Source organism: Anas platyrhynchos, chromosome Z, assembly GCF_047663525.1.
Source record: "Anas platyrhynchos isolate ZD024472 breed Pekin duck chromosome Z, IASCAAS_PekinDuck_T2T, whole genome shotgun sequence".
Classification (NCBI taxonomy): domain Eukaryota; kingdom Metazoa; phylum Chordata; class Aves; order Anseriformes; family Anatidae; genus Anas; species Anas platyrhynchos.
Genome location: NC_092621.1, coordinates 40675468 through 40692304, shown reverse-complemented (window position 1 = coordinate 40692304; position 16837 = coordinate 40675468). Strand labels below are relative to the sequence as shown.

The 16837-nt window shown below is 36.7% G+C and overlaps 1 protein-coding gene across 5 annotated transcripts in view; it reads left to right on the top strand.

The window, feature by feature from the left end:
* The window catches only part of PRUNE2 (prune homolog 2 with BCH domain), a 136868-nt gene that overhangs the window by 70953 nt on the left and 49078 nt on the right, over positions 1-16837 (top strand). For all 5 annotated transcript variants that reach the window (XM_038170411.2, XM_038170409.2, XM_038170410.2 and 2 more), the window contains exons 7-8: positions 8930-9088; positions 9954-16497. In XM_038170411.2, the coding sequence (XP_038026339.1) occupies positions 8930-9088; positions 9954-16497 (6703 nt within the window). The remainder of the gene's footprint in view (positions 1-8929; positions 9089-9953; positions 16498-16837) is intronic.

Genomic DNA, 16837 nt, shown 5'->3' with positions numbered 1-16837 from the left:
TCTCTACTTTAGCAAGGAGGGGGCAGGGTTGGCTTCCATTGTAGAACAGCAAGCAGTTACTGCCTTCAGGACCAACTATGCTACATTATTCCTAAATATGCTCATGGGTGAGGACCTGATGATTTATTAGCCTGAGTGAAAGTAATTTTCAAAGATTAGGAGGACATGCATGATATATGAAGTAGCTAAAATATAAATGATATAAATACATACTTATTTTTTCAAACTGCCTGTGATGGTATTTATTTACAGTATTGCTAACTTTTTGCTATTGAGACTGTTTTTACACTCTAGTCTTGCTGCCTCCACACAAAAAAGTGTTTGTAAGAGTGGAATCACTCTTTCATTCCTCTATAGGAGCAGCAACTAAAGAGATACAGCACTTTTTGTAAAGACAAGATTATATGCTTATGGGAAAATGGCAACAGAATATCATTGCCATTGTTACAATGAAGTAAGTCTCCATTTCAAATTTAAACTGCAGGCATTAAAAGCACCCATAAGAATAGCTCAGCATTTTTAAACCATCCTGCCTTGGCATTTTTTTTCCCTTGATTATATCTTCAGGAAGAATTAACATTTTGATACAACATTTGTTCATGGATTTGCAGTGGTTAAATCAATAGTTAATGAGGTTCGTCGTATAATTTGAGCTTCTAGTTTGTTTATGCTAGACCAACTTTATCCATACTCCAAACAAATTATCTCTTATAATCACCAGCCTGAAGATAAATCTCTAAATGTTTTTCTGATGATAGTGCTGTGGTTGGCAGGTGTTAGAAGTGCCTCCCAGGGACAAAGATTGAAGATGGGCTTGTTCTCACAAATCCTTCAGGCGAGGTTGTTTAGCTTTCTATCCTGTCATCTGCAGAGGAGCCTTGTATGGTGCCCTGCTAATGAAATCTAATAGGCAAAGGTCATATATCTTTATGAAGAAAAATGCAACGCTGGTGAGTGATAAATGTGCTCCATGGGGTTCAATGGACGATGCTCAGCAATAAAATCCGTGTTTAAACTGTGTTTCAAACTGCTTGTCATATCTCTATTTTTTGTGCCTTAACTACTTTTTTAAAAAAAAAAAAAAAAAAAAACATTTCTCATTACAAGTGATGGAATTAGATAAATACAGAAATAGTTGAATATGTATGCAAAATTGTCTACATAATTAAAGAAATAGGTAGGCACTTTAACTGGGTAATTATTTTTGAGTATTCATAGCATGATGAATAAGATAGCTCACATAAATGTCCATGTCAGTGTTATCCCTAACTATTGAATTTAGTTATAAAACACCTATTGACTAGTGATAGAACCACAGTAGGTAGTGTGAAAGATGTGGAGGTTTAGGTAGATTCTGCAGATAGTTGTAAATCAAAAATTTCTCTGGTAAATGTCAAAAAAAAAAAAAAAAAAAAAAGCAAAAACAAAATATGAGGATATCTATGCAGGTATAAGATTGCAGATAAAACTTTTAAAGAATGCAAGTCAGTCCCTTTAAGAAATTGCTAATCTGAAGTTAGAAGGAATTAAATAAACCAGATATTGTTGAATCACTGCTGTTTTTGGAGAAGTTACCAGTTCATTTGCTATAGTTATACTGCTGAGCTATAAGACAGTTCAATAAATCAACTCAGGCTTGATGGATTCTACAAACCATTGCAATGAGTGCGTGGAAGAGGAAAGAAATCTCTTAGTATTCCCTCTTTGACAAAAGGGTATGCAAAGAGCCTGAATGGATGAATGGTTGATTAATTTTGCCAGAAATTTTCTTGACAGCCAGAAATGTGTTTTTTTGTTACCATGTTTGCATGGGAGTTATTTTGTAAGGTATGAATTATGGCTTATGAATTTACACCTGAGACTTAGCTGGCTAAAATAGACAGTTCATGGTCAGTATGTAGATGCTTGTGATGTTTCTTATGTTTTAAATCATCAGCTCTGGCAAGGCAGCCTTTTGCTTGTTGCCACTTGCTAATCAGTCAACGGTGAAATCAAATATTGTATGTGATTAAATGAACCTTGTAACTGAAGTGGTAGGTTGTGTCTTTTCAGTATTTTTTAATTGATTTACAAGCTGTGGAAAAATCAGATGAGGTAACCTAGCATTAGAAAGCAGAATTATACAAAGGAAAATAAAAAGTATATCCTATGCTTTAACCACATGGCCTGTTGAAAACTAAGACATAAGAATTATTGTTTCCCTTTTTCTTATAAGTTTCTAAGACAAGTAATATATTAGATTGTATATACTGTTCTGTACTTTAGCATAGAGTTTTTTCTTCTTTATTTTGTACATATTATGTGCATATTTTTTACAGGTGATGTTTGCTTTTAAGTGTGGTGCATGACCAGATCCCAGAATCCCTTTACCTTTAGACTTTGAATACTTACAACTGTGGTTTCAAAATACAAGACTGCTTTCTGTGCAGTTTGCTTCAGAAAAGCACGTATGTACTTACCTCAGCCTTCAAAATGACCTGGTGGGAATACATTTTACCATAGTGTGAGTGCGTTTACCTGTAGCTTCCTTCATGCAGCAAGTCATATTGCTACAATTACAAGTTTTCTGCTTTGTCCTTTTAGCTATATTATGGAGGCTGACTTTTAAAGACCCACTTCGAAACGGAGGTGTCATGTCATTCCCATGCACATTGCAACAGTATTCACACTGTTACATGTGCTTCTTTATACAAATCACTTGATGTTTTTTATCTCATGTAGTAACAGCAGCACCTTCTAAGGACACCTCAGTCCCTTCTGATAAGTTTCATTCTTCGAGGGTATGTGCACAGACACCAGGGAGCCTTTTGAACTGTTGTACATCAGACAGTTAGTTATACTGCCTCGGCAGTCAGGGGAGATTTGTTTTGCTTATTGAATAAGAATTTGTGTTCCTTCAGCTGGTGGTTCCAGTCCTCATTCTTGATAGTGAACCCTGCCGATGGCAGGTGCTCCAGCAGGAAGGAGAATGTTCTAAACTAAAGGGGACATTACAACATTCCTCTGATATACGGATGTCATAATGTGTTGTGATATGTGGAGACGTGGTAACCCAGCAGCTAAATTCGAAATGTGAATAGTGAATTTTCCTCTGAAAATATGGAATAATGAAACTGAAGCTTGGTTGCTTGCCTGACCAAATTTAAATGTATACATATATTTAACTTAACACAGACATCTTTATAAGTACTAGTAAAACACAGATAAAAATGTGTGAGCCTGAATTTGAATACACAGAATTTGTACTTATATAAAGTGTGAGGAAAAGCATAGTTGCAATCTTCTTTCCTGAAGAGTGGATCATTGTTAAGACATACTAGCAAAAAATAGAAGAGTGCTGTAGAAAGGGTAGTCTAGTGTGAAGGAGGCTAAAAACACTTCCCTTGAACAAAGCATGATTATTTCTTTTATTATAGATGAATTCTTTCTTTGCTTTGTTTTTTTTTTTTTTTTTTTTTTTTTGAGTTGTTCTGCCTTTGATGAAAATGATAGACACTGCAAGAACACAGCTGTCACCTACAGTAAAGGGAGTGAGGTCAAACAGACACCCATGACAAATTCCGCACAGTGTTTCACAGTCCTATACTTCCTGGTTAGATTTATTACCAAGTTGAGCTAAAGATGCCTGAAGTGGAATGTCAGTTGTAACGGGACTCTGTAGAACAGCATAGCACAAGCTCTCAGATGCTTGTTCTCCTGCTGCTTGGTTTGGGACTGATACCTATTTCTCTTTGGAAACTTTGGGCAGCAGCACTGAGAGGAAAGGGCTGGAAACTGACTGCAAAATGAGCCGCTACTTCTGTTCTTCTCAGAAGAATGATAAATACTGGTACGGCAGTGCTGCTATTTAGTATATTGAAATGCACACTAGAAAAATGTGTGCATTGAAATGTGTTTCCTTATAGAAAGCATGAATCCTGTATAGTGTGTTTGCACCAGTGGTGTTGATACAAAGAAGGGGTCAAAAAGTGAATACACTTGTCCGTGTTTCTGGTGCAGTCTTACAAGCACTCTACCGTTTATACTATTTTCTGACTTTTAGTGACCTTACCCAAAAACTTTTATAAAAAAAAAAAGAATCTTTTTTGCTTCTTTTTGTTTGCTTGTTTGTTTTTTAAAATTTTATTTTTATTTTAGGCGGGGGCTTCTAGTAATTAGCTGGATTTACAACAAATGGCACACAGACTGTTAGCTCTGCATGTGTGCTATAACATTGGTGTTTACCCTATTATATTGCAATTTAAGTATGTCATAAAGTTTTATCAGTGATCACGCAGAAATAAACCGGAATGCAGAAGTACTGACCATGAAATATTAAGAGAATACAGTGTGAAACAGTATGTATTGACTTCTGGATAGTGATAATTGTTTTGATTGTGAAAACTGTAATGGGATACAGTGATACTCCTCATTTATATTTTGTGATGGTTGGGTATTTTTAGCAAATGAGTTGTCAGCAGAAAGGCTTCATTAGACCCATCAGGGTATCTGCCCATGAATAACGAATCCCAAACTATACTGACAGTTTCCTTAAGCCAAAATGATGGAGCACCTCTGACAAAAGCCATATTGTGCTCTCCATGTGAAGAGTGTGAAGAACAAAAGAGACAGTTTGTTCTTAATTTGGTCAGGTTAATATTGACACAGTTAGCTCAGAAGAATCAGAAGTGTGTGTAATATACGTTTACAGTGATCGCTTGGGTAATTGGCTGTTGGCTTCATGAATCAGAAAGTGTAGCAAGGGAGAAATTACAAATTATTTCTGAATATTTCTGAGAGTTTGATTAATTTAGAGGCTTGTACAAGTTTGTCATCATGTTAGCTATTAAATTAAAAAAAGAAGTTGCTGTAATAAAGTTGAGTTTCAGAGAAATAAGTTCCAATGTACAACCTACCTAAAATTTGCATTGTATTTCCCAGCAAAACTGCATAATAATTGAAAGCAGGTCATGTTCAAAAATGCTTCAAAATCTGCAAATTTCTTAAGCTTTCTCATTCTGTTTAGCTGAATGATTAAAAAAAAGTTTCAGAATGTTCACCATATTTTTATGTTGTAGCACTGTATTTATATGCATTAGACAAGCAAATGCACAAATTTATTACAGATGCTAAGATACTAAATTTCTACAGCATCTATATTGCTATTAACTATATTGCCAGTGGGTATGTAAAATACATTTACTATTATATTCTATTTATTTCAGGTATAGTTCATTTCAAGTAAACCAGCAGTCCATTCTTTGTTATAGGATATTTGGAGGGCATTACAACCGATACTGCTTATATATGCTGTATCTGCTGTACACTGCAAATATGAGTTAACATTTAAGCCAAGCTATGCTAATAAAGTAAGGAAAAAAAGTATAAAATGTATAACTGGCTGACCTTTGTCCTAGTTTGGCTCCAAACCAGTGCATTTCCTCCTATGCTAGTTCATCAACACATTTTACAATGCTTGTAATTAATTTGGGATGTATCAGCTTAACTGTTAAAATGAATAGCATTTTTTACATTTTTGAAAGAAATGTTTTATCTTCTGTTAGCATTTACAATATATGCAACATTCTGGTTATTTACTTAGGTTAGCAAATTTGTGGAAGAGTCCATATGTCTACTATATCTTTCAATACATAGTCTTTGTTAATTTATAAGATTTTATTGTTTACGGAAATCCATATATTTGAATGAATGAATGATTGTACTGTTTGAATTGTGTCATTGGTATTAATTAAAAAGAGTATATATAATAGATGTTTTAGGGGGTAGGAGTAAACTAAGTTTCAAAAGTTGATTGGTAATATTTGTTAGCACTAGTAAAATTACCTTTGCTTACTTTAAAATTAATGATTGAAATAATATTTTCATTTATAGTCCAGTCAACCAAAAAAATTCATCAGATAGAATGAGGATGCTGTAGGATGTATAATCTGATCTTGTCTTTTTTCATTGCTTAGTCAGCTGCATTTTCCAGCAAATCTTTTTGACCCATTTTTTAACAATGCCTGTTTACCAAGTGTTTCATTTTTAAGTTGTTACTTCATTAAATAACATTACTTCATTAATAGAGGTAACAACTGATGAGAAATATTTATTGTTAATTATTCAAGTTACAGTGTTTGGGAAGAAAATAGTAGCTTATGTTCTCAGGTATTATTTGAATGTTAATAAGTGTTTATGCAATAGTGGTGTGAGAAGCTTGTCTCTTCTTCCTGATTCCACAGAATAAATATAGTCGTGGGTTTCATACCTTTGCTGAATAATGACTATTTTGTTAGGAAGTCTTCTGAAGGATAAATTTTGTGAGGTAAAGTTTACAAAATTAATGGATTGGCTGTAATCAGCATCATCTTGTTTGTCCTAGCCTGTGTTTTGACATACCTTAATGACTTTGTATACTGACAAATTACTGACATATATTTGTATACTGACATGTTACTGCTAATTTGATGTCACTGTAAAACATACCTAACATCTGAAAATAATCTGAATGTTTTGTTTAAAGATGTGGTGTACAGCAGTAGCATACATGTAGCTAAACCCTTTCCCATGCTGCTCTGAGCAGTCTCTTATCACTTGATAGTGTTTTGCACCAGGCGGCACCGCTCTGTCTTGATCCCAGTAAGAAAGACGTGCAGACTCTGTAAGGTATCTTTTAAAATACTATGTGCTAGAGCTAATACTACAGGGAGGGAACATTACAGATAAACTTATGTCCCTTTGGTTGCTTGGAACCGTGACGGGTGTAACATCAAACAGGCTCTGACCCATTACAGCACACTGGGCAGACCCTGACTACAGAATAGATTTCCCCCTTTTGGTCAGTTGAGGTATTAAAAGTTTGTTTGTTTGTATGTTTGTTTGTATGTTTGTTTGTTTTCAAGGAAGTAAGTCCATTCGTTGTTTCTACTGTCAAACAGAAAGGATGTTCTCACGAGAACTCCATGCTTCTCTGTTAGATAAAGGCAAGGTCACATGGATGGTGCAGTCACTAGTACTGAGTGGGAGCTGCCTGCAGGGTCCTCTCTTATAGTTAGATGGTGGAGCTTATTCAGCGTCCAACGACAATGTACAGCACAGCACAGCCGGAGGGCCACATTGTATGTGCTGCATGCATAGCTCAGGCCTGTGCCTTTTCAGATTATCTCTTTAACCTTTAATGAGTCTCCCGATCAGGAGCACTACAGGTAGCACAGCTGGCTACTTCACCACTTCTGACTAATTGTTCTTTGCTGGCTGTCAGCCTCAGCACTTGTTCTAGCATCCTTGGTCTGCATTTTTCAACAGTGTAAGACAAAGCCAACTCCTTTCTTCCAGCATGTGAACAAGAGAGTTAACTTACATGGCATTAAATTGTTGCTTTCTAGTTTTATTATACTGATTTACGGAGGTGCATTTTGGGAATATCCATGTATTATTTGTTCTTATTAAAACAGATATTTTTAGTATGGATGACCATTAGACATTTTTCATGCTGACAGTGCTCGTAGATTTCTTAAATGCTGGTGGTGGTCTTTGTTCTGCACAGATTCTGGGTTCTGAAAAGTTCATGAATATGGTTAACATTGCTTCTGTTTGTAGTTCCACCTTATGCCCAACTATAGTAGTTGCTGTGAATATAATGTCTGTGATCAAATATTTTCAAAATAATTACTTTACCGGAGGTAATGAATTACCTGAGAATAGGGATTTACATAAGGCCATGTCAAGATCTCCTTTATTCTGTCAGAAATGAATGCAAATTAAGGTTAGGATGAGTATAGATGCAATATAGAAGCTATAGCATCATGAGGCTTGAAGGCTAGATGTTTTTTAGACTGATCATTTATCTACCTTATGTACAGTCATAAAACACTGTACAGACTAGATCCACAATTGGACCATGTCCTTCCCTTTGACCTCCCATCAGCTTGAATTGGCTGTGAGTGAGCAGCTGAGATAAGGAGTTACTGAGGATCTTATATATATTAAGGAGGATCTTCAGATAGTTTTTAATCTGTTCTAGTTCAAATTTTTTATTCCAACAGTTCATAAGTATTCCAACTGGAATAACTAAAGTCACTTTCCCATGCTTAAGCATGTTTTGGGACTTTTTCGAATATACCCAGTACCTGAGCCTTCAAAAAATGTTACCAATTTGGACATTCAAACTTTATTCCTCATAATTCTTCACTGTATTTCCCTATTCAGGTTTCATATCTGAATGTCCGCCAATAAACTGATAGCTGACTTCTGCTTGTGCCGTAATCTGCATGAATCTCACATAAAGCGAATTGTGAAGTGCTATACAAACATCAAAGCAGAACTTCATTACTAATCTAGGCAAGAATCTACTTCCAAAGCATTTGACAAATAGATTGTTTTAAGTTCAACTTACAGGGAGGGAGACACATTTTGTGGACATATCTGAGCAGATTAATGAATAGTATTTGTATATATCTTACCAAAACAGTAATTTATCAGGTAGGAGACAGATGCAAGGGAATAACATGCCAATCTGCATATACAGTTGTTTTGTGTTTATGATGAACTGCTGTTTATTCAGGACTAGTGTAGCTTGGCAGCATCAGAACAACTATAGCATATGACATTGTGCTTAGCTTGAAGTTGACAAAAAATTTCTCAAATACAAACAGAAGCATAATGGCAAAAATAAAATTTCCGAGAATGTTTTCATTTTCAGTTCTCTGAAGTGATGACTGAAGAGGGATATTTGCACTTTGTGCATTATATCCTCTGCTCAGAAAGAGAGATGTATGGTTTATATTGCAAAATCTAGATAATTCTACATTGCACTAGTCTAAGTGGAATTCTCTTGCCAGTTACAGCAACTGAGGTATGCTAACGTTTCTTGATATTTTCATTACAGATTTGTATGGGATGAGCTAGGAAAATACACTGATGTTTCTTTACGTTTTTTACCATATTTCAGGACTGTGCATTACACAGGAGTCTCCTTGGTGAGCTGAAAGCATTCATAGATAAATATGGGGTTGATGTACTTGTCATTTTGGCCAACACTTTGTCAGATGAGGAGCGAATGAAACGGCAAATTGCAGTATACTCGGAAAACTTAGAGCTAGGCAATCAAGTAAGTACCTGGAAAAAGAATCTAAAAATGTTTTTCCTGAAAACGTATTTTTTAAACTAGTTAATGGTGAAGTGTTGGATAATTAAGTGGAGCTAAGAAGTAACTGCATTTGTCTGGAAACTGAGTAGTTATTTGAAATGTCTGTATTATTTACATGACGCAAAATGAATGATTGTCGTATTTATGATTATTTCAGACCAGCCTAATAAAAATACTGAATAGTCACAAGAAATACAATAAGACAGAATATTTTTCAGCTTAGTTAAAACAGGATGATCTTTTTTACTGGTTTTGTCTTGTTTTTCTATTGTGACCTACACAATCAGATCTTTGACAGTGGGTCAAACATATTGTAAATGGTAATGACCAGAACTCATGTCAGTGTATTTTATTGATAAATAATTTAAGTTCTGAAATGAACTCAAATTATTTCTAGAATGTTAGTTTATCCAGTCAGATGCAGTCCATTTTATTTCCCATATATTTATTCCCAAACTGAGGAATTCATTCCAGCGGCAACTTCTTGTACCATATTCTTGGTCTTAAAAACTCAGAAATCTTAAGGCAATAACTAAACATTTATTTGGATTTTTTTTTTTTTTTTTACTAATGAGAAGTGAACTTGAAAGTCAAATACTACCATTTCAAGTAAACATTCTGACCAGTTACATAACACGTATTTTGTATTTAAAAAAAAATTAATATTTCATCTATTTAGGGTTCATAAAAAGGCTGTTGTAGTTAAATGGCAAAGAAATAGGATAACATAAATAGATAGGTATGATTGTTGCACAGTGAAGTAAACAACACTGTGCCCTGGTACCTATGATTGCAATGGCATTTGAAACATCCTATTTTTCAACAGATTTGCTGCGAATTAGAAGAATGTCAGAACCCTTGTTTGGAGTTGGATCCTCTAGAATGTGGATGTGACCAAATTCTTATTTATCATCAAGAAAATTCTTTGGTGACCTGTGATCAAATTTTTCTTCTCATTAAGGAAGTCATAAATAGAAGACAACCAGAAATGGTATCAAACAGTAGAACTTCTTCTACTGAAGCTGTAGCTGGGAGTGCTCCACTTTCACAAGGATCTTCTGGTATCATGGAGTTATATGGTTCTGATGTAGAACCACAGCCCAGTTCTGCCAATTTTATAGAAAATCCTCAAGATCTAAATGGATCCATACAAGCCCATGTTGACCTTAATGTAGATCTTGTGAGTCCAGACAGTGGGTTGGCTACTATTAGAAGCAGCCGGTCTTCCAAAGAGAGCTCTGTTTTCCTTAGTGATGACAGCCCCGTTGGAGAAGGTGGTGCTTCCCATCATAGTCTTCTGCCTGGCTTTGATTCCTACAGCCCTATTCCTGAAGGAGTAATAGCAGAAGAACAAAAACCTCAATCTAGAGACAACAGCGACAACTTTGACCTTTTCAATTTTGATCTAGCACCTGTGGTTACAGCTCCATCTGAGTCATCTTCTCGTTCTGTTGACTGTTCTCCAGCAGATGACTATTTCCTTAATAGTGATTCATCAGAAGGACAACAACTCACTGTGCAGAAAGAACTTGATGAGGCAAACCTTTTAGAAAGTGATACAGCAAACTATTCAACTGACTTACTTATTACAGCAAATGAGGAAGACAATTTAGCTGAATTTGATGAGAATCCAGGAGAAATGTGTGAAAAAACTTCAAGTTTGATCAACTTAGTTGAAGGTGATTCTTCCTCACCAGAAATGTTGAAATCTTCTGATTCAAGAATTCCACCAACTCCTATGAACAGTCTAGTAGAAACTTCACCATTAGATAATGGGCAGCCTTTGTTTTTCCCACAAGATGTCATTAAAAAAATTAATGAAATAGATGGCACAAAGTATTCTCAGTCTCGTGTTAGATATGGAAGCTGGTGGGATGGGTTTGACCTAGAGTCCCGAAATGCAGATACATGGAGTTCAAGTGAGCAGGAATCTGTATTTCATAGCCCTGTCTTATGGAAGGATTGTAACACAAGTCCATTGCTACGAGAACATGTTGACAGAAGAGCATCAGATTCTGTATTCCTCCAAAAGCAGCCAAAGCAAATGGAATACATGAGACCAGGTCTGTGGGATAATCAGTTTAAAAAAGACAATCAGAAACAGGAGAACAAAGAGGAAAACAGTGAAGATTTGTGTTTGCAAGCTATGTCTTTAGAGGAGACAGAGCAAGAACCAGAAAGTTTTACTGACCCATGGAGGGTCAGTCAGCCTACACCTGTGATGTCAGATGCATGGTGTAGTGGTGAAGGGAAAGTTAGTCAGCTAGCTGGAGACTCTTACGAAGCCTGGATTAAATTTGATGCAGAAGACATTGCTAGATCCCCTGAAAATTTATGGAACATGCCAAAACTGGATACGGAAAAAAAATCAGTGAATGTTCCTGAGGAATGGGCCATATCAAAAACCAGTTTATCAGGTTCTTCAGAGATCACAGCAGACAATGAGACTGAAAATCCACCTGTCCAGGTATCTCCAGAAGCCTGGGATAAAGAAAGATATTATTCATTAGAAGAATATGGAATATCTGAAAATACTAATTCTGGTATCAACAATATGCAAAATAATTCCAGATTACAAACAGAGAAAAACACTCTGTTAGGTGACGCTAAACATAGACCAAAACAATTTGAAAATATAGAGGCCTGGAATATATATGATAAAAACATCAGGAAAGAAGTATCAGAAATAGTGGTGCCATGGGATGATACTTTCTCATATAAACGCTCAGATCTTAGTTCATCAAACATAGGTGAAGATTTAGTTGTTTCACCACCAGACACCAGTTACTCAACATCTGATTCATATATATCACCTACATATGTGGAAGATGAAGGAGAAAATGAGGACAAAGATTTTGACCAAGCAACAGTTACTGATAAATTCATAAACCCAAATTTGGTTGAACCAAAAGCACTTGAGAAACCAAATAATGAACCATTATCTCCTAGAAATATGCCTTTTTCAAGCCCTATGGACACAGACATCTGGAACACACCCCTAAATAATGTTGCCCAGTTACAAGAAAGAAATTCTGAAAATACTGCTCTTTCTACCTCTGCTAAGCCTTTGCTTAATTCAGAACAGGCAACTAATCAGTATTTTTCAACTGAGATTTATAACAATGGAAATAACTTCTCTGTATCTGAAAACAGAAGAGTACCACCACTATACAATCAAACAGTGAATGACTTATCACCACCACAGAATGAATTAAATACTGGACAGACTTCAGCTGGAAACGTAGAAACAGTGACCAGTGTTCTTGTAGAAGACATAGATACATCTATGCCAACTTCAGATGCTGGGGATAGTTTGGCTCAGAAAACATGTGACATCGGAAGTGAAATACTGCATAAGGAGGCACCAGAGAATACTGGTGATGATAATGAAAAGCTGGATAGCCAGCATTCAGAGCAGCAGCTGAACTCATGGAGTTTACAAAGTGAACAGGATTGTGAGGAAGGCTGGGACAATGTCATTGTCATCTCTCAGGAAGGGGAAGAGAAATACATGAGAGCAGATGACACAAATGGAAAGCAAACTATTACTGACATTTGTAACGAACCTGTACAAAATGACAGTGAATTTTCATGTAATGCGGGTTCAGAAGAAAACAGGTCAACTTCTGAAGTTCTCAGCTCCCTAGAAAAAATGAGGAGTAGTGTTAGTCTAGAAGACTTAGTCACAGAGAATGAATCATTTTCCAATCAAATGAATCTAATCAGTCATGAAGAGAAGAGAGAATTGTTGCAGAATGATGCTGAGTCTTCTTTAAGTGTTGCTGAGGAAAACAGGAATTATGAATCTTTAGGTGACTCCATTCCACAAAACTATAGTTATAGTGAAACAACTCAGCCACTTAGTGAGAAGTATGAAAAGGAGACTACAGTTACAGAGGATGCAATACGTCCTGAGATGGAAGGTACCTCTGAAAATTCTCATGAGGGTAGTGATAATCTGGAAAATAATTCTTCTAAAATGCCTGGAAAATCAGGCGTCTGGAGTGACTCTGGAAAGACAGTTTGTGACTTAGCCACATCTATTCCTTTGATGAATGAACCACCAGAAGCACTGGAAGAAGTGAGAGACAGCTTACATAACATGGTTCCTAGCCGTACAGACATTTCTGAGTTAATATCTTTTGAAAATAGCTCAGAACTAAGCAGTGCTCATGAAAATGTTCTCATAGTTGAGTCTCCAGAAATTAACTGTCAGCAGAGTCCTTCTGCTGAATATGTCAGTGTTCCTGCCATCACAGATATGTCTATGGTGGAAAATTTATTTTCACATGAAATAGCTTCAAGGACAAATGAAAATTCTGAAAATTTAGAATCTGCTAATAACCTTTGCAGAGAGCTTTGTGTAACACTTAATGACAGTTTTCCCAAAATCGCTTGGAATTTACAGCAGTGTCAAGATTTGAAATCTTCTGCAACAAATTCTGAGGCAAGTGAAGTCCATGAAATGGCAAACACCACAAGCAGTGTTTCAAAGGATATACAGACCAAAAGTTATTTGGAAGAAGATAATGTATGGAGTGGTTCAATAAATGATTATACACACTCAAGTGGAACAAGTCCTGATTTAAGTGATACATCTGTGAATGTGTGGGGAGACCTTCCAGTTGCCAGTCATCACAAAGAAAGTAGAGATACGTGGGATATTAGAAGTGATAAAAATCTTGAGGATGCCTGTAAAAGCAAAGAAATTGGGAATGAATTTCAAGAGGGATTTGAAACAAGTGCTGAACAGAACAAAGTTCCTAAAAGCTTAGATTTTTGGAATGCCCATGTAGATGATGATACTGTATCTTCTTTATCAAGTCCTGAAATAAATGAGGATTCAGAGAATTCAGAGGCATGTCCAGAATTAATGAATGAAGATTCCACTTCTGAAAACAAAGCATCTGAAATTGGAGAGGATTATGCACAATCCAGTGCAAGAAGTCCTGAAAAAAACGAAGACGATTTAAATGCAAAAACTGAAGTGGGGGAGGAGATCCAGACAGACATCTTAAATGAAACAATTAAAGCTAGGAATGTATCACAGGAGAACTTGACTATAATGAAGTATAATGAGAATTCTGAATGTTTAGATCACTGGGAAACACTTCAGAACAAAGATGAAGTGAGTATTTTCAGTGAGAAAATGGGTAGCACAGAAAACTCACATTTGTATCAAATGAATGAAGATACCACAACGACTTCAATGACTTTTGCTGTTGGTGATAAGGAAGGCTATTCTTCAGAAGCTGCAGATACGTGGAGTATGTCACTAGAAGCTGATTTAAGAACTGATCCAAAATCCACTGTAGGAACATATGATTTTCCACATGATAGCTCAGAATGGTGGAATTCACCAACTTGTGAAGAAAAGCCTGTGGAAGACCAGTATTCTTTTTCAAGTCAGTCTGTAAACGAACAATTAACAAACAGTAAGGAAGAGTCCTGCAGGTCACCTTCACAAGATGAAGAACTAACAGAAGCACATTTCACTGGAACAGATAATGATAGAAACCAGCTTCCCCACCTTTACTGTGATGGAGGAGAAAATGAAAAACTAATACATCCTATGAATATTTCTGATAGTCAAGTAAATCAAGACATTGTAGAGTTCAAACAATTTGATCCTTTCATAGTAGATAAAGAAGAAAGGGTCTTGAAAGAGCAAATGTCTCCTGCAGATGAGGGAAATCAACTGACTTCACAGAATCCTTTTTCAGATTATCAACAGGGTATGTCAAGTACAGCAGTTCAAGAAAACACAGTTCTTGATCTACCAAAAGACAACGAGAGAAATGCAAGTCTCATTCCTCAAGAACAACAGCCAGACACCTGTGAAACATTAGAAGTGCACACCCCCCAGCCAGATGCTTTCCTTGTAGAAGACTTATCTTTTGAAATGACAGAGAAGTCCAGTCCAGGATGGAGTGTATTGGTTCCCCAAACTGCTGTTATCCCAGATATTTTACAAGATAACACACAAGAAAGTAATCAGTTGTTTTCAGTGGAACCTGACCTGTGGACTAATGCTGAGCAGCTTGTCACTTTGAAATCAGATAGTGAAAATCCTGATCTGTTAAGTCATTGTGATCAAGACAATAGTTCCGAGGCATCAAGCAGTCCAGATGTGTGCCAAGAGCATGAAGCTAAGCATTCCTCTATCCCATCTCCTCAAATTAGCGTGGAGCCTGAAGCTGAAGATAGTCAGCTGATTCACACACAGTCAAGTATGTGTGAAGATGCAGATGCTGATTCAAAGTGTCAGTTCATAATGCAGAAGGTAAAGGCAGAGTCTGAAAGTAACGGTCCCCAAGACTATGATCTGGGAAAGGATGATGAATCTTATCAGTTAGGCTCTTCCAATACTCAGGAGCCTTCAGAATTTGCCATTCTGAAATGTGATCTACAAAACAAAGTTGTTACTGAGCCGATTGACTCAGTTGAAATCCCCAGTGAAGTTTTAGGAGCAACATCCTTAGATCTGGAAGACACATTCCATGGAAGTTATACCCCTGCAAGCGATCAAGGAACACCACCTGATTCAGCTCAAATAGTGACCTTCCAAACACATTTTGTTCCCATGGATTTCAGTCTACCTGATAGGGCAGAACAAAGCCTACAAGAAACGAGTGCTTTGGCCGAAGCTGGAATATATTCTGATATTGACCATACGACGATAACGGGTGATGAGCTGGATGTACCAGAAGAACGTGTGGATGGATCTGAGACAGGGGTAGAACATAACATCCTTAACACATCAGTCACTAGTACCCCAGTGAGCACATGTGGTGAAATTAACATATTGGAACTAGCAGGCAGTGAAACAGTAGACAGGGAATCAAGTGATACACAGATATTCTTTCCCAAATCCTTTCTGCCTGGTGATAATGAAGGCCATGAATCTGATTCAAATAATCAACTGGTTGATGACATAGTGAAAGAAAATGAAGATGTAATTGAGAATGATGTTCCTGTGTTTAAGGCAGCGTCCAGTGATCCGTCACCAGCAACGTGCACTCCACCATCCTATGTGTCTTTTGATGCCGAACTCTCCAGCAGCAGAGAGTATAAGAAGGATGAGCTCTTGTTACAGCAGCCATTTTGTGACAGCGTTTCTTTGGAAAAGCCTTTACCACTGCTTACCCCTTCAGAAGCTGCTGAAGGCTTCCTAATGATCAAAGACAACAGCATCAAAGATCAGGTATCCGACACATCAACAGAGGCTCTTCAGGAGAATTACACGTCAGTACCTTCACTCTTAGAGCCTGAAGTAATTCTAGGAGCTTCTGAGATTCTGGAAGGAAAATCTGAACCAGAAACAACTGATCTCGACTCACCGCCAGGTGGAGATAAAGAATCACCTGATGGTAAGAAAACCTGCACTCTTTCCAGAGCAAGTTCATAGGACAAAGAAAGGGAAATGTCTGGAGAATTACTGCTGAATGTTGAGGCTTTGAGTGAAGTTTGAAATTTGTGTCCCCCCGATGTACAAAGCTCGTTAACTGGAGAACACCTCTAGCATCACACTTCTAGACAGATTTAAACCCTTTAAACATTGCAGTAGGGACATTATTTCTGTTGTTCATACAGGATCTACAGGACACTGAATCATTTGTCCCTTAGCAGTGATTATGGTGTTAATGTATAATCTTTAACAATAATAATGATGATGATGTTATAAAATTCAAGTACACATTAACAGAGGCT